Genomic DNA, 24780 nt, shown 5'->3' with positions numbered 1-24780 from the left:
ATTCTGACAGTAGCACATGCTCAGACCTGCGGAAAGTCCATGATACTCCTTAGTTTAGGCGCGGCCAGAGCCTTTGACCAAGTGGATTGGCGGTATCTATTTGGGGTCCTGGACTATTTTGGGATAACGGGGTGGTATATGCAAGCAATATGAGCATTATATGCATCTCCAAGGGCTTGTTTACTGGTTAATGATGTTATTACTGAGGCCTTCCCCATTGAACGGGGAATCCGACAGGGCTTCCCCTTATCGCCACTGCTCTTTTGCTATATTTGGAGCTGTTCTTGCGGACGGTTATTGAAGACCCAGGGATAGCAGGGGTGGCCTTTCAAGATCATATGATAAAGGTATTAGCTTTTACAGATGACCTACTTTTTACGCTAACTCACCCACGCACCTTTATCACTCAGCTCCTGCAATCACTTGAAGAATTCCGATTTTATTCAGGTTTTTCTCTTAATTTCCAAAAATCTACAGCATTAGCGATTCCTTCTTCCTTACAGGATACCTGGACTGGTGACTTTCCATTTACATGGGTTCCTACCTCAATTAAATATTTGGAGGTGTGGATACCTCGAGATCTCCCTATTTTATATATTTGCAATATAGCCCCCTTATTGGATGACACACTGAGGCATTTGCAACTTTGGACCACATTCCCCTTGTCCGTAGCAGGACGTGTGGCCTTGTTTAACATAGTATTCCCCAAATGGTTATATAGGTTCCAGGTACTTCCACTCTTACTATCCCATACTTATAGCCATCAGCTTACTAGAGGGCTACAATGCTATCTTTGGGGTAGGAAAAAACCACGTGTGAATTATTCTAGGATGTGCCTCCCCCGGGACAGGGGGGGTTATGGGTTGTTGAATGTACGATGGCACGCCCTGGCCTGCCAGATGCACCATATTAATGACTGGTTTAGAGGTACCTCCTACTTACAGCTACTAGATTAGAATTGTCCTTTTTATCTCCTTATCATATTAGTTGTTTTTTGCATTCCACTGCTGCAGTTTTTCATCCCCTGGTGGCACATTATCCTGTTTTTGCCCCGGCAAGGAGGATGTGGTGCTGGGTGTATAAATGTGTTAGGCTCTCATCTGTATTTTCTCTATGCTTACTGATTCAAGGCAATTGTGACTTTTTACCAAGCCTCCAAAATAAGACTTTTAGACGCTGGTCAACTCAGGGACTACAGTTCTTATTCCACCTGTTCAATGAAGCGGGTCACCTGGTTTCATTTACCTCCTTACAAAACACGTTGATTTGCCAGCTTTGGACTTTTTTGCATACTACCAAGTTCGCCATTATGTTAACTCTGCCAGCTGACCACTTGGTGGAAGATTGCAGAGAGGCTCTCTCAGAAGTTTTTAGTCTCTCCACTCAACAATCGATACCACTTCGATTTCATCATGTGGGCTTACGGGACGCTCAACCAGGTCCCAACTTGGACGTTGTGGTGACTTCATGGGCAGAGGACTTGCAGTGTTCCCTGTCTGCACTGCAGATACATTGAGTGTTAAAACCCATGAAACGAGTATCTGCTAATGTTACCCATTGGGAACTTCAATTAAAGTTTGTGCTATGTCTTTTTTTTTTAATTCTTTATTCATTTTTAAACTTTCAACAAGTGATTTATAATACAATCATATACATTTTAATATCACTTATTAATCAAACATATATTGAATTATAAAATAATTTTTCCCTTCCTTTTCCCATATAAACATCCTATTTTCATATATCTTAAAATTACACCCACCCACCCTCTCCCATCCTATACTTCAATAATTAAAAGGGGAATAAATAAATCATTATATATAATCAATCGTTACAATAATTTGTTAATGGCTCCCAAACATCATTAAACTTTTTAAAACGTCCTTGTTGAATGTCTTTTTATATCTCCCATGCGAGCTTATCAGATGGGCATCACTCCAGTACATACTTATCCCAAATGTTCTTGTCTCCATGCCTCCTTGGGACACATGTTCTGGTCATGCCCGTGTATTTTCCAGTTTTAGCAACATTTGAGACAATGTACTACAATCTTGTGGGGCAGACGATGGACACCTGCCCCACAAGCCCTTTTTGGACATTACATCATTGCATCACCGAAACCTAAAGGACTGACTGCTTTTATTGCAAGGGTGATGCTCCTTGGTCAGAAAGCTATCTTGACTAACTGGTTGTCCCCCGAACCACCGTCATATGCCCAATGGAGATCGCTGCTGATTATACATGCCTCCCTGGAGCGTAGACAAATTGGTGACCTGGACTCTAAGCCTGGAAGGTGATTTTTCTCTTTCTGGGAACACCTTTGGATGGACCTTACTCCTCGTGCCTGCAGTAGACTTTTGAACTTAAGATTTTCCTTTTCTCTCTCTTTCTGATGCTCTTGATTTGCTGATGGTGTGTGGGTTGGTGGGACTGAGGGGTGGGGGGAGAGGTGGGCGTAATGGTTTATTTTGTGCACATTATTGAGAATTCTGTTGTTCGTCTCTGTATTGCTTGCTGGCACTTTATTGAAATCTTTAATAAAAATATTTACATATAACTTCCTTTATGCTGGAGTGCTATTAGATCCTGTCATTCAAGGATTACAACAATTTATAAAGTATCATTTCCATCCTGTAGAGGACTTAAATGTGTCGGGAAACTCAGCAAAACTTTGTCATTTAAATTGATGGAAATTTAGAACAAATTACCAGACTCTTTAAGACTGTTAGGTCAGTTACAGCAATTTCGGAAAGATCTAAAAACTCGGTTGTTTAAGCAATAGTTATTCAGACTAGTTCCTCTAACTATTTAAATATCTTTCTAATCTTAACTAATAATACTCTCTCTATTCGATCTATTAGATGTTATCTTATTTTTTAATTGATTGTAAACCGAATCGAGTTCCTTCGGGAAATGATTTGTGTTATAAATTGAAGATTAGATTAGATAAAAAGGGTTCCAGAGGTGATCCGGGAAATTATAGACCAGTGAGTCTGACGTCTGTACTGGGCAAAATGGTAGAGACTATTATAAAGAACAAAATGACAGAACATATACTTAAGCATGGATTAATGAGAGAAAGCCAGCATGGTTTTAGTCAGGGGAAATCTTGCCTCACCAATCTACTGCATTTTTATGAAGGAGTGAATGAACATGTGGATAAAGGTGAACCGGTTGATATTATATATTTGGATTTTCAAAAGGCATTTGATAAAGTACCTCATGAAAGACGTCTGAGGAAATTAGAAAGTCATGAGATAGGAGGTAATGTCCATTTATGAATTGAGAACTGGTTGACAGACAGAAAACAGAGAGTGGGTTTAAATGGTCAATATTCTCAGTAGATTAGGGTAAATGGTGGGGGGTTCTCCTGGGGGACTATGCTGGGACTGCTGCTTTTTAACATAGTTATCAATGGTCTAGAGATGGGAATAACTAGTGAGATAATAAAATTTGCTGATGACACAGTTGTTCAAAGTTGTTAAATCGCAAGAGGATTGTGAAAAATTGCAAGAGGACCTTGTGAGACTGGAAGATTGGGCATCAAAATGGCAGATGACGTTTAATGTGAGCAAGTGCAAAGTGATGCATATGGGAAAGAGGAACCCAAACTATAGCTTTGTGATGCTGGGTTCTGTGTTAGGAGTCACTGCCCAGGAAAAGGGTCTAGGTGTCATTGTTGAGGATACATTGAAACCCTCAGCTCAATGTGCGATGACTGTTAAGAAAACAGAATGTTAGGAATTATCAGGAAAGGAATGGAAAACAAAGATGAAAATGTTATAATGCCCTTGTATCGTTCTATGGTACAGCCGCACCTCGAGTACTATGTGCAGTTCTGGTCACCATATCTCAAAAAAGATATAACGGAATTAGAAAAGGTACAGAGAAGGGTGATAAAAAGGATTGGATGACTTCCCTATGAGGAAAGGCTAGAGCGGCTAAGACTCTTCAGCTTGGAGAAGAGATGGCTCTGGGTTAATATGATAGAGGTCTATAAAATAATGTGTGGAGTGGAAAGGGTAGATGTGAATCACTTTTTCACTTTTTCCAAAAATACTAGGACTAGAGGACATATTATGAAGCTACTAGGTAGTAGATTTAAAACAAACCAGAAAAAATATTTCTTAACATAATCTGTAATTCAACTCTGGTATTTGTTGCCCTAGAATGTGGTGAAATCAGTTAGCTTAGCGGGGTTTTAAAAAGCTTTGGATAATTTCCTAAAAGAGAAGTCCATAGGCCATTACTGAGATGGATTGGGGTAATCCACTGCTTATTCCTAGGATAAGCAGCATAAAATGTTTTACTACTTCGGATCTAGTTACTTGGGACCTGGGTTGGGCCACTGTTGGAACCAGGATACTGGACTTGATGGATCTTTGGTCTGTCCCGTATGGCAATTCTTATGTTTTTATGTGGCACTAGAGCACAAGAGATCCTCAGAGGTAGTTGTTGCTACTCTGCTCAGATACAAAAAGTCTAAAACAGTCTCTGATCATGCTCAGGTATGAAAATCTTTCCAGCACTAGAGCATTAGGGAACAAGAGAAGCCATTTTGCAGCATATCTTTCCTGTGGAATACAGTCACCAGTTTATATAAAGGCACATTCCACTAGAAGTGTGGCTCCTTCATGGGTGGAAGCTAGGTGAACTCCCCTGAGGCGGTTTATAGGATAAGGACTCTTCATACATTTTCCAGGTTTTACAGAGTGGACGTAGCAACAAAGAAGGACTCTACCTTTGGGTACTCGGTGTTTCAGGCTGGCACAGTGGTCCCACCCTAGATTTCTGGGACTGCTTTTACATCCCACTCCTCCAGAATGACACACCTATTGCACTATAAAAAGAAATTAGGTTATTTTCTTGCTAATATCTTTTCTAGTTGGTAGGTGTGTCATTCTGGAGTCCTGCCCATCAGCTATCTCCTGCGCCTGCCTTCTATCTCTATCAGACAGTTTGAATCCCAACTGATATTTGCATGCCAGTTAGGCATTGTTTAATGGCAATGTTTAACATGTTTATTATTGTTTCAGAGCAGAATGGAGTTGTAGTTTGGGGAGTGTCCCTGTACCCCTTCACATGTCTTTCTCTATGGGCTATCACCTGCTTTGGGGAAGCCATCTGGTGAAGGAGGAGGGATTCAAAAACGAGTGGATTCCTTTTGCACGACTCATGAGCACTGGGATATTACCCGTTCATCCAGAATAACACACCTATTTATTAGAAAAGATATTAGCAAGGTAAGAAACTAATCTCTTTTTTAAAACTACTTCATTCCCATCATCTGAAGTACCTTACCTGAAAGATCTTATTTTCTGTGGCAGTCACTTTAGCTCAAAACAAAAGGCAACTGCAGAATTTGATGTACTTGATGCAGGTGCTTTATTAAATTAGATATCATACAATGGATATCAACAATTCGTATCCACATATGTGTTAGACAGTTCACATATGTATTGGGCAATTCAAATCCACATTTGCTTTACAGAAACAGGACCCGACACGGTCTGTGTTTCAAAAAGAACATCTTCCTCAGGGGTCCCGAAGTTTTAGTAAAAAAAAAAAAAAAATCAAAGTGGGTACACAAGAAATATGTAGACGAATTGGAGGCCCATATAGTTGAGACACTTTTTTATCACCGTATTTAACGTCATCTCGCTGCTAAGCTGGTCAGATCCTAGTAGCTGATCTACCTTACACAGAGTTTAATCATAAAAAGTAGCTCTCCACACACATCTTAAGTTCCTTCCTAAGATAGTGTTAGAGTTCCATCTTAAATCAGTCAATTGTTCTTCCAACATTTTCTCAGAAATCTGTCTGGTTGAATGTAGACTGCATACCTTATATGGCAATCAAACCTTAATTTTCTATCTGGAGCGAACTAAGGTCCATAGACCGTCCACCCAGCTTTTTGCTTCTTTTGACCTAATCCAGATGGGGGCAACCATTGATAAATGAGCTTTATCCAGTTGGCTAGTAGATTGCATCTTTCACTTATGCCCAGACTGGGCTGACTCTAGCGGGTCATGTCTTGACTCAGTCAGAACCGTAGTGGCATCAATAGCCCAGTTGAGATCAGCCTTTGTTGAAGAGATTTGTAGAGCTACAAAATGGTCTTCAGTCCACACATTCACATGTCACTACTGCTGTGACAGCTGATTTGCTCAGATTGTACTACATAATATGGTGTATAGAATCCAATTCCACTCTTCTAGGTCCATTCTTTTCTGTTCCAGGCTGCACCTTCACAACAGGACTGTTTTTCTTATTAGTGTTATTGGTTCTACTTGGCCTTGCTATTGCAAGTCCCTATTGACTGTTTTTGTTTGCTTTCAGTGAATCTGGTAGCTAGGGATTCCTATATGTGAAAATCTGTCTTGCTTGTCCTCGGAGAAAGCAGTTACTCACTCGTAACAGATGTTCTCCAAGGACAGCAGAACAAGTATTCTCAATACTCTCTCATCTCCCCTAGGAGTTGCATTCTCTATGCTTTGCTTTGGGTTGTTTTTTTTTTTATAGTTCAAATAATTTTTTTATTGATGACAAAAGGAAAGAACAAAACCACCAAGACTCAAACAGTAGCTGTGAAGAACCAGGCACATCGTGATACAACAGCAATAACATCATCAAATGTATTTTCATACAGTGATACATCTCCCATGCCCCCAACCCCATTCCCCCCACACTCAGCTATAGAATTCCACAAGACATAAAACTCCAATCCCCAAGTAGCAAAGGAGCGAAGCAGATATTGACGTCAAAGGGCTGTATTCTCATACCCTCTAACCTCCAGAGAACAAATACCAACCTCCCCCAGGGCAGTGGAAACTACCTCCCCCCCAAAAAAAATTTTTCTATGCATTTTTAACCAACTTAAGGTCCTGCATTACTCAGGTAAGTGGAAAGGCCTTGTGTGGTAGGCTTCTTAAGGTCAAGAATTCTGGGCAGCATTGCTAACAGCATAATTGGCAGCCAACTGCAGTAGGCTATCAACACCCATTCTCTACCCATACCTCACCTAGTTCCTGCCCAAGTACCAAAAATACTTAAAGTGCTAATTAGCGCATGCTAACCACTAAACCACCATGCTGACAATTTGTGCACTTGTATGGTAGTGTTTAATATGTACTAATTCATGTTGTGTGCTTAATGTACCTTAATAAAACTCGATTAGTGTTCAATATATTTTTGTATTAAAAAGCAAAACTGTGACATTGATAAGAGGATCCAAAAAACACTGTGGAGTGACGATGGTCCTGAAATGGACTTTATTGAAAACTTAAAATTCCACAAGTCAATGTAAGCAATCCACATAGAAATAAAATGACCCACATAAAAAATCTTGAGGACCTAATCCGCTGAGAGCATGGGACCCAAATGGTCAGTGTTTCTTCAAGATAGTCTTTTTCAGGAATCCCTGATAGTCCTAAGGTAGTAGATATGTGGAATAAATAGTCCAAAAGTGCTAATGTGTGGAACTCCGCAGAGAATGCGCATAGTTTATGCAGTGCGTTTTCTGCGGAGTTCCACGCAATTGCACTTTTAGACTATTTATTTCACATATCTACTACCTTAGGACTGTCAGGGACCCCTGAAGAAGACTATCTTGTCAAAACACGGACTGTGTTGGGTCTCATGCTCTCGGCGGATTAGGTCCTCAAGATTTTTTATGTGGATCATTTTATTTCTATGTGGATTGCTTACATTGACTTGTGAAACTTTTAAATTTTCAATAAAGTCCATTTCAGAAACATCGTCACTCCACAGTGTTTTTTGGTTTCTCTTGGATTTTCTTCTCTGTGGATATCTCAGGGCCAATTTCTCTGTTTTGATTGATAAGAGCATAGCATATGTGTAAAACAAGTAAGAGCATGAGAAGCTTGCCAGTCGGTATCTTCAGGATTGTTTAGTATCATGTCTTGTCTTAGAATAAAGGGGACTAGTCATTTGAGTATTTTTTCCCTGCTTTTCATAACAGATACTGCAGTCAAAATAAATTTCAAGCATGAAGGTAAAGACGTGAGTGTAGTTGGATGTAAGGAATCCGTTAAGGAAGATGATTTGGACATTTTTAAACAGGTCCGAGAACTTTCTCTAGAGGTGAGTACCTAAGGAGCATTTATTATTTCAATGTCAATTAGAATATTGAGCTACTGCTAGATACCAAAATATTTGAAATATATGTTGTCCTCGGTTATAAGATAATATTCCTGTTTGAAAAGTTACATTTTTAGTTCACAGAAAATGTGTTGCGGATAGTTTTATGATGCCACATAGGCACCTGTTTGACCTTCCATCCTTGGCAATTACTGTAGTTATAAAACTTTGATTTGAGTTGGGTGGGTCCTTTGGGAGGGAGGGGGGTCTGAGTCTTTAAGGCCTCCATGAGGGATCAACATGGAGGTTCTTGTGTTGTCTGCTGTTGACTTTGTACTGTTGTTCAGTTTGGAATGTATGTTTGTACTATACAAAAATTTTTCAATAAAAATTTATATTAAAAAAAAAAACTACCCTCCCCACCACATATTTTATTCTGCAGTTGAAAAATATAAATAATTGGCATATTTATAAAATTGCCTCAGAAAAGCTACATAAATCATAGTTAAAATGACATCCTGGACATTTATGATGGCTTAGTAAAGTATCTGTGAATGTATGTTTCATAAAATAAACATGTAAATTGCCAGTCCACCCAAGGTATGCCTGTTCTTTGCTCTTAAGATGCCTATTCCAGAATTCCATTCATGAACATTCTTCTTGTACATATTTTTACATATAAGTTAATTTAATAAGAGGCATTTTACGTGCATATATTGTTTAATATGACAACCAATTATTTTTTTAAGATTACCCCCTAGTATATGATATCCAAAGTTTATATAGTGTTTTTCTTTGTCATTTTTATGAGTTCCTTTTTGTTTTTTTTCACATCTGGTAGAAAATAGGATGCAAAATCATTGTCGATCTACATGGGCGGTTCCCTTCTGTAATAGAATTTGGAAAGTTTGAAATACAGACCTGGTATTCATCACCTTACCCGCAGGAATATGCAAGGTATTGATATATTGTTAATATTGTAAATATTCTTACTGAAACAGAAAGAACTTCCTAGAATTGCTTCGTAGTCTTAAAAATCCTGAACATGAAATTCTTTCAAAATGTCTACATTTTTTTTAAGCTTTTTTTTTTTTTATTTGCTCATTTTAATAGCCCATTAGTTTGTACAATAAGATATATTCCTCCCACTTCGTTTGTCTTTAGTATATGACAAGATCAGATTTTTCTTCTATAGATTTTTACTGTAATGCAAAATGTTTCTTCTTTCCTTATATATCATTGCCAGTAAGTTGCCCAACAGAGTATCCAAGGGTTGGACACGACTGAATGGATAGTAGTAGTAGTAAGTTTCTAGCTGTGGGGTAAAGGGGGGGGTCTAGTATTGGCCATTTTTGCCCCTTGTCAAGTGTTCAGATTCCAGCATAAAGTAGTAGACATTTTTCTTTATTCTAGTTCCAAATGTGAATCCCCTTTAAACTTCTAAGTACTGTTTAATCATGCCAATGATGCAAGTCTATTTTGCTTACTTTGTGATAGATTATCAGGTGCTTGTAGATTGGAAAAAACCTTGAGTACCATAAGTACAGTAGTCAGAGGCTGACACTTAGATGCTACTGAGAGTATTAAAGTTAAGGGAATGAATGGATTCGGACCTGAGTCATATATTTTAAATGGTAACTGGGAGGGGTACAAAATTGATTATCTGATACAGGTGTTCTCCACAGATCACAGGATAAATCAGACACAAATGGGTACCATTTGGCACAAGGGACTAATAGGTTTTTCAGAACTAGAAGTACTAGAAAAGCTTCCCAGCACATTTGCATCATGCCTCTAAATAGGTATCTTAGTTTCCAGTGCAATGAGTATGTCATTCTGGACAAGCGGGTAATCTCCCCATGGCCGTGAGCCTTTGCAGAATGATTCCACTCTGGATTTTTTCTGTATCTCTCCTACTTCACTGAGAGCTCTACTGCCAACCATAATTTTTCCCTTCTGAACGTGAGCCTGGAGGAGTGTTTCTGTTCTCCTCTTTTTTTTAATTCAAGTTATTTTCAGATTTTCTTCAGTTTTTCGGTGCTTGTAGCTTCCTTCTTTGTGGGTTCAGCTTTATCTGTGTGGAGAAGAAGCAGATAGTGGTCTGCAGGCCAATCCCTTGTGGTATCTGTTAGCCAACCTGCAGAAGTACTTTTGGCAGGGGTTTGAGCGCAGACTGTCAGGTATCTATAGGAGGCTCAGTGCTGTCTCTCAGGGTATGGGCTGCGTTTTTGCCCCCCCCCCCCTTTTAGCTTTGTGCATCTGTCTGTCAGTGGAGGTGTGGGGTTCAGTCAGACATAGAGTCCGAGTTGCAGCCTGAAGATTCAGCGTTGGAAAATCATTCTGGATGAGGCAGTGATTTCTTCTTCTTTTCCAACTACCTTATGGAGCTCAGGCTCCAGCATAGGTCACAGTAAGTAAGGCTGGTAAGCTTCTGAGGTGAATTGGGTGGAGTGGGAGGGGAGATCTGTAATTGCAAATTTGAACATTTTTGCTTTTTTTAGTTGTCCCCCCCCCCAAATTCCTAAAATTGCTGGGTTTTGTTTTTCTTATTTTGTTTGTTTCTTTAGCATTTTTTTGGCACCAAAACTCTGATGGTGGCCATCTTGGATATTAGCAATCTTTTTTCAAAAGTATCCTGTCTCTTCAAATCTTCTTGTTTGGCCTCAAAACTGGTGGAGATGGAGTACATGCCAGGATTGTGCAAAATGTGCGCCAGAGGAGCATCCTTACACCACGTGCTGAACTGCAGAAGAGGGGGAGCTGAGAGCGCCTCTCCTTTGTGCTCTTAGGCTGTAGAATGAGTGGCAAGCCCTTTAGTTCATGCCATTTTCTTTTCTGTGCCCTGAAACAGCTGTTCCATGCAGAAAGGCATGGACACACCTATGCGTAGGCTGGAAGTGCTCCAGGCATTGCACATGGGGGCAAGAAATCTCAAAATGCTTCTGCTTCACAGGCTACTGCTGACCAGGTCAAGAGAGACATTACGGATGCAGATACAGATGATGAGTCTCACTGTTCACTTATTGTCTCAGTATGCATCCATCCTGTTGGGGCATTCAGGGCTCCGGTCCAGTGCTTTGGAGCTCATGCTGGCTCTTGATCCAGGGGATGATCCACAGTTCTGCGCTTATTCAAACCTGCAAATCTACTGGATCTCATTTATGAATCCCTTTGAGAGCTGAATTTGTACTCCCAGCCAGTTCCTTCACCTTCTTCTCTCTAATGAGTGGTGTGAGAGTTCAGTGTTCTACATTTCCCTGGTCTCCTGACATTTATGTCTTAGGCTCGGAGCAGTAGGATGACTCAGCTGTATCCCATGACACAGGAGTGCCATCAGCTGTTTACTCAGCCCAAGGTGGATTCCTTGGTTGCGCAGGTTACAAAACGCACTTTTCTCCCAAGTGAGGGTGGCTCAAGGATAGGCAAGAGTGCCGAATAGACAGTCCTCAAAAGACTTTTTGAGGCATTATCTTTGGGAGTCAAGGCGGCCTCTGCAGCATCCTTTTTGACTCGCACCTGTCTTTCCAGGCTGCGAATGCTATATCGTGAGGGTAATGAGCCCGTGCCCCAGCTACTTTTATCAGGAATTGATTATGTGGCAGATGCTTTCTGACATTATTCGTGTCATAAGTCAGCTTACTTGATTTCTGCCCAAAGGATGTTATGGATCTGGCAATGGGCTGGTGATTTCACTTCCAAAGCAACTCTTAGCAAACTCCTTTTCAAAGCACAGTTGTTGTTTGTCAAAGGACTAGACAATCTCATGATCTGTGTAGTGGACCGTTGACCCAAAACCTTGCCTAACAGCAGGCCCAAAGCATCTAGGGGTGTTGGGCGCTCTTAATTTTCGTGTCTCAGGAGGTCTAGACAATATTCTGGAATTGTCCCAAGAGATTCTCCCAGAGATACAGGCAGAGATTTTCTGAGTCCTCAGCTCCCCGAGCTGCTCCGTTTTCCAAGAAGTCGGAGGCAGCCATTCTCAAGATTGGTGGCCAGTTCTCACATTTTGCACAGGCTTGGGCTCGTATTGACTGCTGGGTTCTGGATATCATCCAAAGTGACTACAAGCTGGAATTCACTTGACCTCTAACAGATTGGTTTGTGGATTGTCTTGTAAGGCACCTGGAAAAAGCTACCTGAGTGCAAGCCACTTGAGAAGGTTGTTAGACATTCAAGCCATAGAGCCTGTGCCATCCAAAGGCTCGGCAGATACTCCAAATACTTCATTGTGCTAAAGAAAGGATCCGACGAATGGAGACCCATTCTGGACCTTATTCACATGAATGCAGCTCTCAGGGTCCCACGTTTTCACATGGAGGATGGTTTGATCAGTCAAAGCAGTGGTGATTCCAGGAGAGTTCCTGGCTTTCCTAGATCTGAAGGAAGCCTACTTGCATATTCCCATTTTCCTGGACCACATAAAATTCCTAAGGTTTCATGTCCTGGAACAGTATTAACCAGTTCTCAGCCCTGCCATTTGTCCTGGCAACAACTACCCACACATTCACCATGGTGGTGGCGGCAGCCCACCTGTGAAAGTTGGAGCTGCAAGTGCATTCCCTACCTGGATGACTGGTACACAGTGGATCAGGTGATCCGAGACCTAGAAGGTCTGGGCTGGATTGTGAATTACAGAAAGAGCTATTTATCTCCAATATAATCCCTGGAGTACCTGAGGGTCTTGTTCGACATGGCGGTCAGCTGTGTCTATCTTCCAGAGACATGCAGTCTTAGGTTCTATGGCAGCCACAATAGATGTGGTTCCTTGGGTGAGGGCCCACATACATCCTTTTCAGCACACGTTACTCAAGTGTTTGTCTCTGGAGACAGACTTTTTACTGAAGTCTTTGCCTTGGAAGCTGGAGGCCCAGGCCAGCATGGACTGGTGGCTCCACTCTGTCCTTCACCAAGGGCATACCCCTCTGCGTAGCATCCTGGGTGGTTGTTATGACAGATGTCAGTCTCCTGGGCTAAGGAACTCATTGTAACCATCATTTGATTCAGGGGTGTTGGTTGCCCATTCAGAGGAAATAGTTGATCAACTGGCTGGTAATTCAAACCATTCGTCTGGCTTTGCTGAAACTGCAGAAGACTCTGGAAGGCCAAGAGGTCCGGGTCTTCTCAGATGATGCTACAGCAGTGGCCTATGTCAGTTGCCAGGGGGGCAACAAGAGTGCCCCTCTGTGTCTGGAAGCCCACTTGCTTTTCAATTTAGGGGCATGCCATCTGCAGGTGCTCTTGGCAGGAGTGGACAATGTCTAAGCCGACTTCCTCAGCAGACAGACCTTGGATCTGGAAGAGTGTATGCTGTTGTTGACAGCATTCCAAACCTTGTTCATTGCTAGGGTCAGCCCCAATTCAGCCTCATGGCTATGGCAAAGAACAAAAGGGCAGACAGGTTCTTCAGTTGAATATTTGAACCTGGAAGCACAGGTCTAGATGCTGTGGTCTAGCTGTGGCCACAGAGCATGCTTTTGTTCATCTTTCCCTAGGCCATGATTGGCTGCATCCTTCAAAGGATTGTAAGTAGTAGAGTAAAGGTTATTCTTGTAGCTGCAGACTGGCCATGTAGACTTTGGTACGTGGATCTGTTACGTCGGATGGGTCCCGGCTTCAGGTTACAGGTACATCTGGATCATCTCTTCAAGGGTCTAGTGTTCCTAGAAGATCCAAAAAGCTTTGCTCTTATGGCATAGCTCTTGAACGCAAAGCGTTAGCACTTAAGGGTACTCGGAAGTGGTCATTACTACTCTCCTTCAGTCTATGAAGCTGACAATGGTCTCGCCAATGCTAAGACATCGCAGACTTTCTAGCATTGGTGTATCGAGGAAAAGGTGGAGTCATTTTCAGATCCAGTTTCTGTGGTGTTGGCTTTCCTTCAAACAAGCCTTGACAAGTGATTTAATGGTAGATTCCCTTTGGGTCCAAGTTGCAGGGCTATCTTGTTTCAGTACTGGAGACCAAGTCTATGGTGGCGTCTCATCCAGACATAATCAGTTTTTGGAGGGTGCTTTATGCATTAGACCACCAGTCAAAGCCCTGTTCCCTTCGTGGGATCTTAATGTGGTTCTCCGAGGTCTCAGCCAAGTCCCGTTCGAGCTGCCGAAGGAAGCGTCTGATGAATTTGATGCTCAGAACTTTTTCTTGTGGCTGTGACTTCAGTGAGATGGGTCTTGGAACTCCAGGCTCTTTATTGTAGAGAGCCTTTCCTTAAAATCTTTGACACTTGAGTCTTTATGCACCATTCATTCCTTCTTGCCGAAGGTGATTTTGGCGTTTCATAAGAGCATAAGAAGTTGCCTTCGCTGGGTCAGACCAGAGGTCCATCGCGCCCAGCAATCCACTCCCGCGGTGGCCCATCAGGTCATGTCGATCAAAAAATTTGATTACCATCGTTCCAGTTTTCAGGTTCCAAGAAACAGGACCAGATTTTAAAGAAATTTGATGTGAGAAGAGTGCTTCTTAAATATCTTGAGGTCACCAATGAATTTATGCTCTCTGACCATCTTTATGTGCTGACTAATCCAGCTAGACGAGGTGCGCCAGCTTCCAAAGCCATGATTCCCAGGTGGATCCGAAAGGCCATTTCCTCCACATATGTTGTTTGTGAGAAACAGTCCCCTATCGCCATAAAGGCGCATTCGACCAGAGGTATTGCTTTGTTGTGTGCCGAAGCTAGGACAGTCTCTCCCGAGGAGATTTGTAGGGCTGCAACTTGGTCCACTCTATATACATTTGCTAAGTTTTACGGAGTGGATGTGGCAGCAAAGGAGGAATCTGCCTTTGGGTCCTCTGTGCTATGTGCTGGTGCAGTCATCCTGCCCTAGATTCCTGGGACTACTTTTGTACATCCCACTTGTCCCAGAATGACACACATATTGCACTAGAAAAAGAGATTGTTTTTATCTTGCTAATATCTTTTATCCCAGGACAAGCAGGCAGCCTATTCTCACATATGGGTGACGTCATCCACGGAGCCCAAATACGAACAGCCTCGCAAGCATACTTGCTTGTAGAAAACTTCAGAAGTTTTGAGTCAGCCGCACCGCGCATGCGCGAGTGCCTTCCCACCCAGCACAGGGCGAGTCTCCTCAGTTCTCAGTTTTCCACGGAGCTGAGAAGTCTGTACTTTGACACTCTGTGTTGAACTTCGTTCGCTTCGTGCCTTCTCTCACCGTGGTTTGTATTCTTTTTAGTCGCGAATCACTGTGTTACTTACTTTATTTTCTCTTTAAAAAAAAAAAAAGACTTTATTTTATTTTTCTTTGTCGACTGACTTGCCGGGCAGGCCGCTCGGCCACAGCCTGCGGGCTTCGACTTCGCAGTGGCTATCTTCCCTCCTATGTCCTGGCCAGTAACGGGCTTCAAGAAGTGTAGCCTGTGCCAGCGTGTGATTTTTCTCACGGACCCACACCACTGGTGCCTTAAGTGCCTCGGGCCTGACCATAGTCCTAAATCGTGCGAACGCTGTGCTACTCTTCAACCTCGAGCCCTTAAACATTATCGGGTTTTAGTGGGAAAAGTTCAAGATGGACTCTTCAGTGACAACCTCGACCTCGAGTGCTGCTTCGGTTCCACCTTCCATCGAGGGTCCTCCTGCTTCCACGACTCCGACCTCGAGTCTCATCAGACCTTCCTCGTTTGGATCGTCATTCGCCTCGAGTACACCTGCTTTGTCTTCTCCTGAGCTTCCCTCGGGTCAGATACCTAAGCAGGAGGTTCTGGCGGTGGTCCTGAAGCTCTCCAAGACCTCCAAGTCGAAGCACATCTCCACTACAATCTTGGAGTCTTTAGCCTCAGCAAGTGGTCCGGTTTCAGACGCGGATCCACATTTGCAGGCTTCTCTCCAGACCATGTTGGAGCAGCAATTTGTTCAATTACTGAGCAAATATGGTTCTGCCTCGACTATGCCTCCTGTAATCCAGCCTGGGCAATCAGCAGTCTCCCACGAGGTCGAGTCCCTGCCTGTGCCTCAAGCTGAAGCTTCACACTCTATGCAAGGAGCCGAGTCTTTGCGAGTGTCTGGTCTGGCAACAACACACTCTATGCAAGGAATAGATTCTTTGCGAGTGTCTCGACAGGAATCCTCACACTCCATACAAGGAGCAGAGTCTTTGGGAGTGCTTCGAGATTCCTCGATCCAAACCACTGAGTTTCAATCTACAGCTTCTAGCCCTATTCATTCACCAGCAACATTGCCTGTTTCCATACATAGGGCGAAGTCTCTTCGATCCTACTCGAGACCTGCTTCCAGACACCACTCTTGTCGTCGATCAAGGCCCTCATCAAGACATCCATTGATGCGCATGTCTTCCAAACAGCAGCCTTTCTCGTCCAGGCCTCATTCTAGACCTTCCAGCTCTTCGAGGCCTCCAACTCCTCGATTGAGGTCACTGCTTCCAGACCCTGAGGACTCGGCTGCTTCCATTGCCTCCTCCAAGTCTCCATATTCATTGGATTGCCACTTTTCCAGAGAGGCTTCGCCTTCGTTCTCCACTTGAGGAGCCTAGAGGTCATCGAGCCCCTCTCGAGACAGGGCCTTGGCGGATCAGCTGTCTTTATCTTCCTTTGTCAGATGGCTGATGACCTGGAAATTCAATTAGATGCTGATTCTAAATACTCTGAGTATCTAGAGATAATGCACATCTGCCTCAACCTCCTGCAGAGTCACTTAAGCTCCCTCTAAACCGGCTTTTGTCTGAAACTTTCAAACGATGTCTGGAGACTCTTTTTGCTATACCTTCTGTTCAGGCAAGTTGGACTCGAGGTATAGAACTCTACATTGCAAAGGGTTTGAAAATTCATAGTTATCTCACCAATCCCTCCTTGTGAAGTCCTTGTTGAAAAGAACCCATCCTTCCAGGGTCTATGCTGCAGTTCCTCGGGTAAGACCATGGACAAGTTTGGACGTTGTCTTTATCAAAATGCTATGATGTCTTCCAAAGTCCTCAACTACAATTTTGTCTTCATTACTTATCTCAAGTTCCTCATTGATATTCTTCCAGGCTTTCTGAAGAACCTGGATCAACATCAGCATTTCAAGTTCCAAGAAGTCACTGCTACTTTGTCACAACTCAGATTACATCTTCTCCAGTCGTCTTATGATGCCCTTGAATTGTCTGCTAGGGCCACTGCTTTCTCTGTAGCGATGTGCCGCTTGGCCTTGCTTCACACCATTGACATGGACCCTAATCTTCAGGACCATCTGACTAACATTCCTTGTGAGGGTAATGACTTCTTTGATGAATCCATAGAGGCAGCCACTAAGAAATTGTCTGAACATGAAAAATATTTTGCTTCCATTGTCAAGCCAAAGCCAACTCCTGCAAAACCTTCACGCCCTCCTCCAGTTTTCCAGAGGTGTTATACTCCAAGGGTGGCTCCTTACACTCGAGCACCTCCCAAGAAACCACAGCAGAAGAAGCAACAGAAACCTCAGCCTTCTGTTGCGCCTAAGGCTGAACAGCCTTTCTGACTGTTTGAAACAGAGCATAACTGCCATCGTTCTGCCTCTTTCCTCCCTTCCCCCCCATAGGCAGTCATCTCCATCATTTTTACCATTGATGAGAGACCATTACATCTGACCTCTGGGTGCTGTCAGTAATCAAGGAAGGATGCGCTCTTCATTTCAATCAGGTTCCACCAGAGCTTCCTCCAAGAGAGTATCCTTCCAATCCATCTCAGACCGCCCTTCTTCAGGAAGCTCAGGCTCTGCTTCGTCTCCGTGCCATTGAGGAAGTTCCTCTAGAACAGCAGAGCAGGGGGTTTTACTCCCGTTACTTCCTAGTTCCGAAGAAGAAGGATGATCTGCGACCCATTCTGGATCTCAGGTCTCTCAACAAATTTTTAATCAAAGAAAAATTTTGCATGTTGTCCCTGGCGTCCCTTTATCCCCTTATCCCCTTCTAGATCACCTTCCTGAAAGCTGCCTACATCCAAGGTGCGAAAACTGTTTGGCGGACAAATTGAGTCGTCTTCTGCAACCTCATAAATGGATACTCAATTCCTCACCTCTTCATCACATTTTTTCTCAGTGGGGGACTCCTCAGATATATCTTTTTGCATCTCCCCACAACCACAAACTGCCTCAGTTCTGCTCCAGGATATATTCTCCTCATCGCCTCGAGTCAGATGCTTTTCTACTGGAATGGACGAATCGCTTCCTGTATGCATTCCCTCCATTCCCTCTCATTCTCAAAACTCTAGTCAAGTTGAAGAATGATCATGCCACCATGATTCTGATAGCTTCTCGGTGGCCGAGACAGCCTTAGTACTCCCTTCTACTTCAACTCAGCAACAGGGAGCCATACCCTCTACCAGTTTTTCCGTCTCTGCTTACACAGAGTCAAGGGTCTCTACTTCATCCCAATCTGCAGTTTCTGCACCTGACAGCTTGGTACCTCTCAATATAACTCCTCTTCAGTTTTCTCAGCCTGTAAGAGACATTTTAGGGGCTTCTAGAAAGCCTGCCACTAGACAATGCTACCACCAAAAATGGGCTAGATTTTCTACATGGTGCATCTCATGACATGGAGCCTCGAGATACCTCCTTGGCCTCTGTCTTGGATTATCTTTTGCACTTGTCTACTTCTGGCAAGTCTACATCCATTTGAGTCCATCTTAGTGCAATTGCTGCTTTTCATCAGCCTATTGAAGAGAAACCCCTCTCTGCTCATCCGATGGTTTCTAAATTTATGAAAGGATTTTTCAATGTAAAACCTCCCCTCAAACCGCTTCCAGTGGTTTGGGATCTCAATGTTGTTCTTGCTCAAGTGATGAAGCCTCCATTTGAACCAATGTCTATGGCTCATCTGAAGTATCGCACTTGGAAAGTGGTGTTTCTCATTGCTCTCGCATCTGCTCGAAGTCAATGAGCTGCAAGTGTTAGTTGCTGATCTAACTTTCACAGTTTTCCATCATCCTAAATTCTTACCTAAAGTGGTTTCAGAATTTCATCTCAACCATTCTATTGTATTTCCAGTGTTTTTTCCAAGACCTCATTCTCATCCTGGAGAATCAGCGCTTCATACTCTGGACTGTAAACGTGCTTTGGCCTTCTACTTGGAACGTACCAAACCACACAGAACTGCTCCTTAACTTTTTGTCTTCTTCGATCCAAACAAGTTGGGACATCCAATTTCTAAGCATACCATCTCCAACTGGATGGCTGCTTGTATATCTTTCTGCTATGCCCAGGCTGGACTGCATCTACAGAGTCGAGTCACAGCCCACAAAGTAAGAGCCATGGCGGCTTCAGTAGCTTTCCTCAGATTCACTCCTATTGAGGAAATTTGCAAAGCTTCCACCTGGTCCTCTCTCGCTATTGTCTGGATGTTTTCTCCAGACAGGATGGCCATTTTGGCCAGAGAATATTACAAAATTTATTCTCCTAAGTTGCCAACACTCCCACCATACCATTCTGGTTAGCTTGGAGGTCACCCATGTGTGAGAATAGGCTGCCTGCTTGTCCTGAGATAAAGCACAGTTACTTATCGTAACAGTTATCCAGGGACAGCAGGCAGCTATTCTCACAACCCACCCATCTCCCCTGGTTGGCTTCTCTGCTAGCTATCTGAACTGAGGAGACTCGCCCTGTGCTGGGTGGGAAGGCACTCGCACATGCATGGTGCGGCAGACTCGAAACTTCTAAGTTTCTTCAAGCAAGTCTGCTTGTGAGGCTGTCCGCATCCGGGCTCCGTGGATGACATCACCCACATGTGAGAATAGCTGCCTGCTGTCCCTGGATAACACCTGTTACGGTAAGTAACTGTGCTATATGGTAATGTGGTTAAAGCAGTGGCATAGCGAGGGTGAGAGGCACCCAGCACTACCCTACCCTCTTATCTTCCCCCTCCTCACTTTCACATGCTCCTACCCCGCCCCCTCCTACCGTGTGCCGCTTCCCTTCCGCTGTAATGTTCCTGGTATGATCAGCAATCCCAAGCTGCTATTGCAGCAGCGTCAGCACTTCCTCTGACGTCACTTCCTAGGCATGAGTCCAGGAAGTGACATCAGAGGAAGAGCCAATGCTGGCGTGACAGCAGGTTGGGGGTTGCTGCTTGTGCCAGGAACGTTACAGAGGAAGGGAAACGGTGTGCGCGTGTGGCAGTGGGGGGCAGGAAAGGATCAGAGGGCAGAGAGGAGAATGGGTGCCTGTGCCTTCACCAAGATAGCACCCATAGTGGACCGCCCCCCTTACTATGCCACAGGGTTAGAGCAATAATCTCTAGATGATACAGGAAAATTTTTTATTAAAATAAATACAAAAGTTAAAAACCATAAAAACACATTCAATAAACCAGTAAAAAAATGCATATAATACAAAGAGGCAATATTGTTCCAAAATAAAAGTACATGCAATTCAAAGAGGCAATGAATGGGTACAAGTGGATCGATTTTTCACTCCATCAAAAGTTACAAAGACTAGGGGACACTCGATGAAGTTAGAGGGCAATACTTTTAAAACCAATAGGAGGTAATATTTTTTTCACTCAGAAAATAAGTTAAGCTCTGGAATGCGTTGCCAGAGGATGTGGAAAGAGGGGATAACGTAATTGGTTTTAAGAAAGGGTTGGAAAATTTCCTGGAGGAAAAGTCCATAGTTTGTTATTGAGATAGATATGGGGGAAGCCACTGATTACCCTGGATCGGTAACATTCATGTTGCTACTCTTTTGAGTTTTGCCCAGGTACTAGTGTCCTGGATTAGCCACTGTGAGAACGGGTTATTGGGCTTGAGGGACCATTGGTCTTACCCAGTGGCGTACCTAGGGTATGTGGCACCCGGGGCCCATCATTTTTTGACACCCCCCCATGTAAAAAAATATTTTTTGTAATGACCATGAAACGGAATAAATGGTCAGAATAGAAACAGGCAGTGAAAATTTTCTTATATTCCAAACATAACATAACATAAATTATGTCTGAATTGTCATGACATCAGAAGTACATATGGAGTAGTTGCAGGTGATGCTTGGGACAGTTCTGATTGTGTTAGTTCGGTTTTATGTGTTTTTTGAATAGAAGGGTTTTTATTTCTTTTTGAAGGTTTTGCAGTCTGTGGTCGATGTCAATTGGTTGTAGAGTTGGGGTCGAGTGTTGCAGCTCGAATGGCTAGGAGGTTGTCGAACAGTTTTTTTCTTTTGACGTTTTTGGTTGGAGGGTGTGTGAATGGTGCGTGAGTTCTACTATGTCTGTTTGAAGTGGATTGAATTATTTAGCTGAAGAAATTAGTTACCCCCTCATCCCATACACATTAATTCTCTTCCATTTTTGTTCCCATTATAAAAAACACTGATAAGTTCCCAGAAAAAAAATACATTAAAATAAGAAGTGAAAACAAAGGCCCCTACAGATGAGAACATAACATAAGAATAGCCTAACTGGGTCAGACCAATGGTCCATCATGCCCAGTAGCCCATTCTCATGGTAGCCAATCCAGGACACTAATACCTGGTCAAAACCCAAAGAGTAGCAACATTCCATGCTACCGATCCAGGGCAAGCAGACACTTCCCCCATGTCTTAATAACAGATTATGGACTTTTCTTCCAGGAATTTGTCCAAATCTTTCTTAAAACCAGCTACACTATCTGCTTTTACCATAACTTCTGGCCACTTCATTTTTAAGTTTAGATCTTTCCTTTCAAACAGAGACCTTGCTAGATGTCAAATACAGCACAAGGTAACTTCACATGGACTTAGCTGTGCAGGAAATGTGAATCTCCTCATACACCCACCATATAGTGCAAAAATGTGCAAAGGTCTGTTTTTTTCTTTCGATCACTACATAGCCTAATGCCACACAAGCAGCGCTGTTACAAAAATATTCTGTAGGTCAATGCTAAGGATAACAAAGTTTCCTTCCTTGGACCAGAAGGAGATACTGATAAACCACTGGAAGAGATCCCAAAACAACACCCAAAGACCCACTCAGTGTGTGAACCAGTTGAGTGGAGTGGACTAACTGGGGGGTGGAAATGGGCCCGGACTTTGCTCAGCAGAATTTCCCAGACCACCTCTTCCTCTCAACACATTGACACGCTGCCACCACCACCACCACTAGGAACACCTCACTGGGTAGGCCAGCTATGCTATAAACTTTATAAAACACATTATTATATTTTCTTATAAAGCACATATTTTAACTGAACTCTCTGACATCCTCAGCCTTTCCATTCACAAAAATAGAAGGAAGAAAAGTTCCCATTTCCTGCTGTCTCATGTCCCCGGCCTATACAATATTTTTTTTCTGCAGACCCTTCAAAAGTCTGACCAAATCTCGTTTCACTTGCATTATAAAGTACTGAGGATGCCATCTCTCCCCAATCCCAGGTCCTAAAGTCTAAGACAGTAGCACAAACTAATGCTGCCAGATTCAGGAAAAAAAATTTTGATTCAATTCAGCCTATTGAATTGGTTTTTCAATTCGATTTTCCTACCCAGTTGGGTGATTTTTTTCAAAACTCCTGGTGGGTTTTATAGCTTTTTCACCCCCTTTGGCTTCTCCTAACCACACTGGCGCTGTGGTGTAAATAAAATAAAGAAACAAAAAGGACTTTTCCTCTCTCTGTTAAATCCTAGCTCACGTTTGCAGTCCAACACCAGCTCTGGAAGGATACACATTTCAAATCTGACATATTATAATCACAAAACAGAAAATAAAATTAATTTTTCTACCTTTTGTTCTCTGGTTATATTTCAAATCTTGTTGGTCCAAGGCTCTGGTTTTCTTCTGATAACTTGCTTGCCAGGGTCTCCTTCTTTCTTCTTTCTGCGTACTAACCATCCATCTGCCAACTCTGTCCTCCCTTTCCATTTCCCTTCCCTCCCCAGGAAGTCTGGTATCTTTCCTTTTTTTCATCTCCCTCCACAGATCCACCTTTTCTTAACTACCCTTTCATCCGGCATCTCTCCCTCCTTCCCCACCACCCAAGAGTCCACCATCTCTCCCTTTCTTTTCCCAATTACCCTCCTATCCAGTATCTCTATCCCTCCTCCACACCATTCCTTGTGTCCAATTTCTCTCCCTTTCTGTTCCTTCCCTCCCTAAATCCCATGGTCCCTCATCTCTCTCCCTCTCCTCTATTTTCAGATGCATTATTTCTTCCTCCCCCCCCCCCAAAGTTTGGCATATGCACGTCTCTTTGAACACCCCCTTCCCTCTGTGTACTTCTAAACCAGGGTCCCCCCCAAAGGCCTGTCCCCCCTTAAAGGTCTGCCTGTCCCCCCTTGAAGGCCTTTACCCCCCTTGAAGGCCTGTCCCACCCCCTTGTAGGCCTGTCCCCCCCCCTTGAAGGCCTGTCCCCCCCTTGAAGGCCTGTCCCCCCCTTGAAGGCCTGTACCCCCCCTTGAAGGCCTGTACCCCCCCTTGAAGGCCTGCACCTCCTTGAAGGTCTGCACCCCCCCGAAGGCCTGCACCCCCCCTGAAGGCCTGCAGCCCCCCGAAGGCCTGTCCCCCCCCTTGAAGGGCCTGTCCCACCCCCTTGTAGACCTGCCCCCCCTTGAAGGCCTGTCCCTCCCCCTTGAAGGTCTGCACACACCCCCGAAGGCCTGTCCCCCCCCCTTGAAGGCCTGTCCCCCCTTGAAGGCCTGCCTGCCTGCCTGTCACCCCTCTCCCCCTTGAAAGCCTGCCTGCCTGCCCGCCCGCCCCACCCCGAAGGACCGATCGCCCCCCTGGCCTCCCCGCACCACCTATGAAGCAGCACTACCTATGCTCCCGGCCTTGCTGTTCAGTCCCCCCCCCCCACCCCCGAAGGACCGCTCGCCCCACTGACCTTCCTGCACCACCTATGAAGCAGCCGCAGCAGGATCGCGACATCAGCTATCCCTGCGCTGCTTAGGCGCTGCTTCCTGCGCTGTGGTCCCGCCCCTCCTCTGACGTCAGAGGAGGGGCGGGGCCACGGCGCAGGAAGCAGCGCCCAAGCAGCGCAGGGATCGCTGACGTCGCGAACCTGCTGCGGGCTGCGGACCGCCCCTCCCGCCCCCCCTTGGTATGCCACTGGTCTTACCCTGTAAGGCTATTCTTATGTTCTTATGATTAGTGGGGAAGTGCTATGATTCAAGTAGGTGACATGTGGATAGTGAACCAGTAACCAAAAATAATAAAGCTGCATACATAATGACAGGTGAAAACAGTGGAATCCAATGAAAAGGTATCAAATGAGGAAGGGTGTCGAATTAGAAAAAGAGGTGTGAATGATGGGGAAGTGTTGTGTAAAATAGAGAGAGGGAATGGAATCAAGATTCTAAACCTGATTATTGATTACCAATTATATTCAATTAAGACAAAACTGCTTGAAAAAACCTGCAGATGTATAAATGTAGACCGGATTGAACCAAAAGTAATGTGCTATTGAAGAAAGTGCATATGAAAATGAAATTGGTGGAAACAGGTGAGGTTTTCAGACCTGATTTCTGAGACCAAATTATTTCCAATGGACAGTTAAACAGCTGGCTAAAAAGAAAAGTAACATATGAATGGTTATAATGTTAAGAAGTGACTACTGATGCACAAATAATGTGAAAAACCAAAATTCACTGAGGGAACTAGAAGAACAAAACAAAGTGAAAGCTGATAAGATAAGGACTGATAACAGGTGTAAATGGTTGAGTGCCCCACCTGTTAATAATATAGGTTTGATACTAAATAGCTGTTATTGACAACAGGTTTATTGTTATTT

The 24780-nt window shown here is 43.6% G+C and overlaps 1 protein-coding gene across 14 annotated transcripts in view; it reads left to right on the top strand.

Annotated features, from left to right (window-relative positions):
- KAT6B (lysine acetyltransferase 6B) overlaps positions 1 to 24780 on the top strand; it is a 490670-nt gene that overhangs the window by 307873 nt on the left and 158017 nt on the right. For all 14 annotated transcript variants that reach the window (XM_033941371.1, XM_033941375.1, XM_033941383.1 and 11 more), the window contains 2 exons: positions 7982 to 8103; positions 8942 to 9057. In XM_033941371.1, the coding sequence (XP_033797262.1) occupies positions 7982 to 8103; positions 8942 to 9057 (238 nt within the window). The remainder of the gene's footprint in view (positions 1 to 7981; positions 8104 to 8941; positions 9058 to 24780) is intronic.

The sequence above is a fragment of the Geotrypetes seraphini genome, chromosome 4 (genome assembly GCF_902459505.1).
Source record: "Geotrypetes seraphini chromosome 4, aGeoSer1.1, whole genome shotgun sequence".
Taxonomy (NCBI): domain Eukaryota; kingdom Metazoa; phylum Chordata; class Amphibia; order Gymnophiona; family Dermophiidae; genus Geotrypetes; species Geotrypetes seraphini.
Note: the sequence above shows the minus strand (reverse complement) of the source record. Positions and strands in the feature narration are given on the sequence as shown.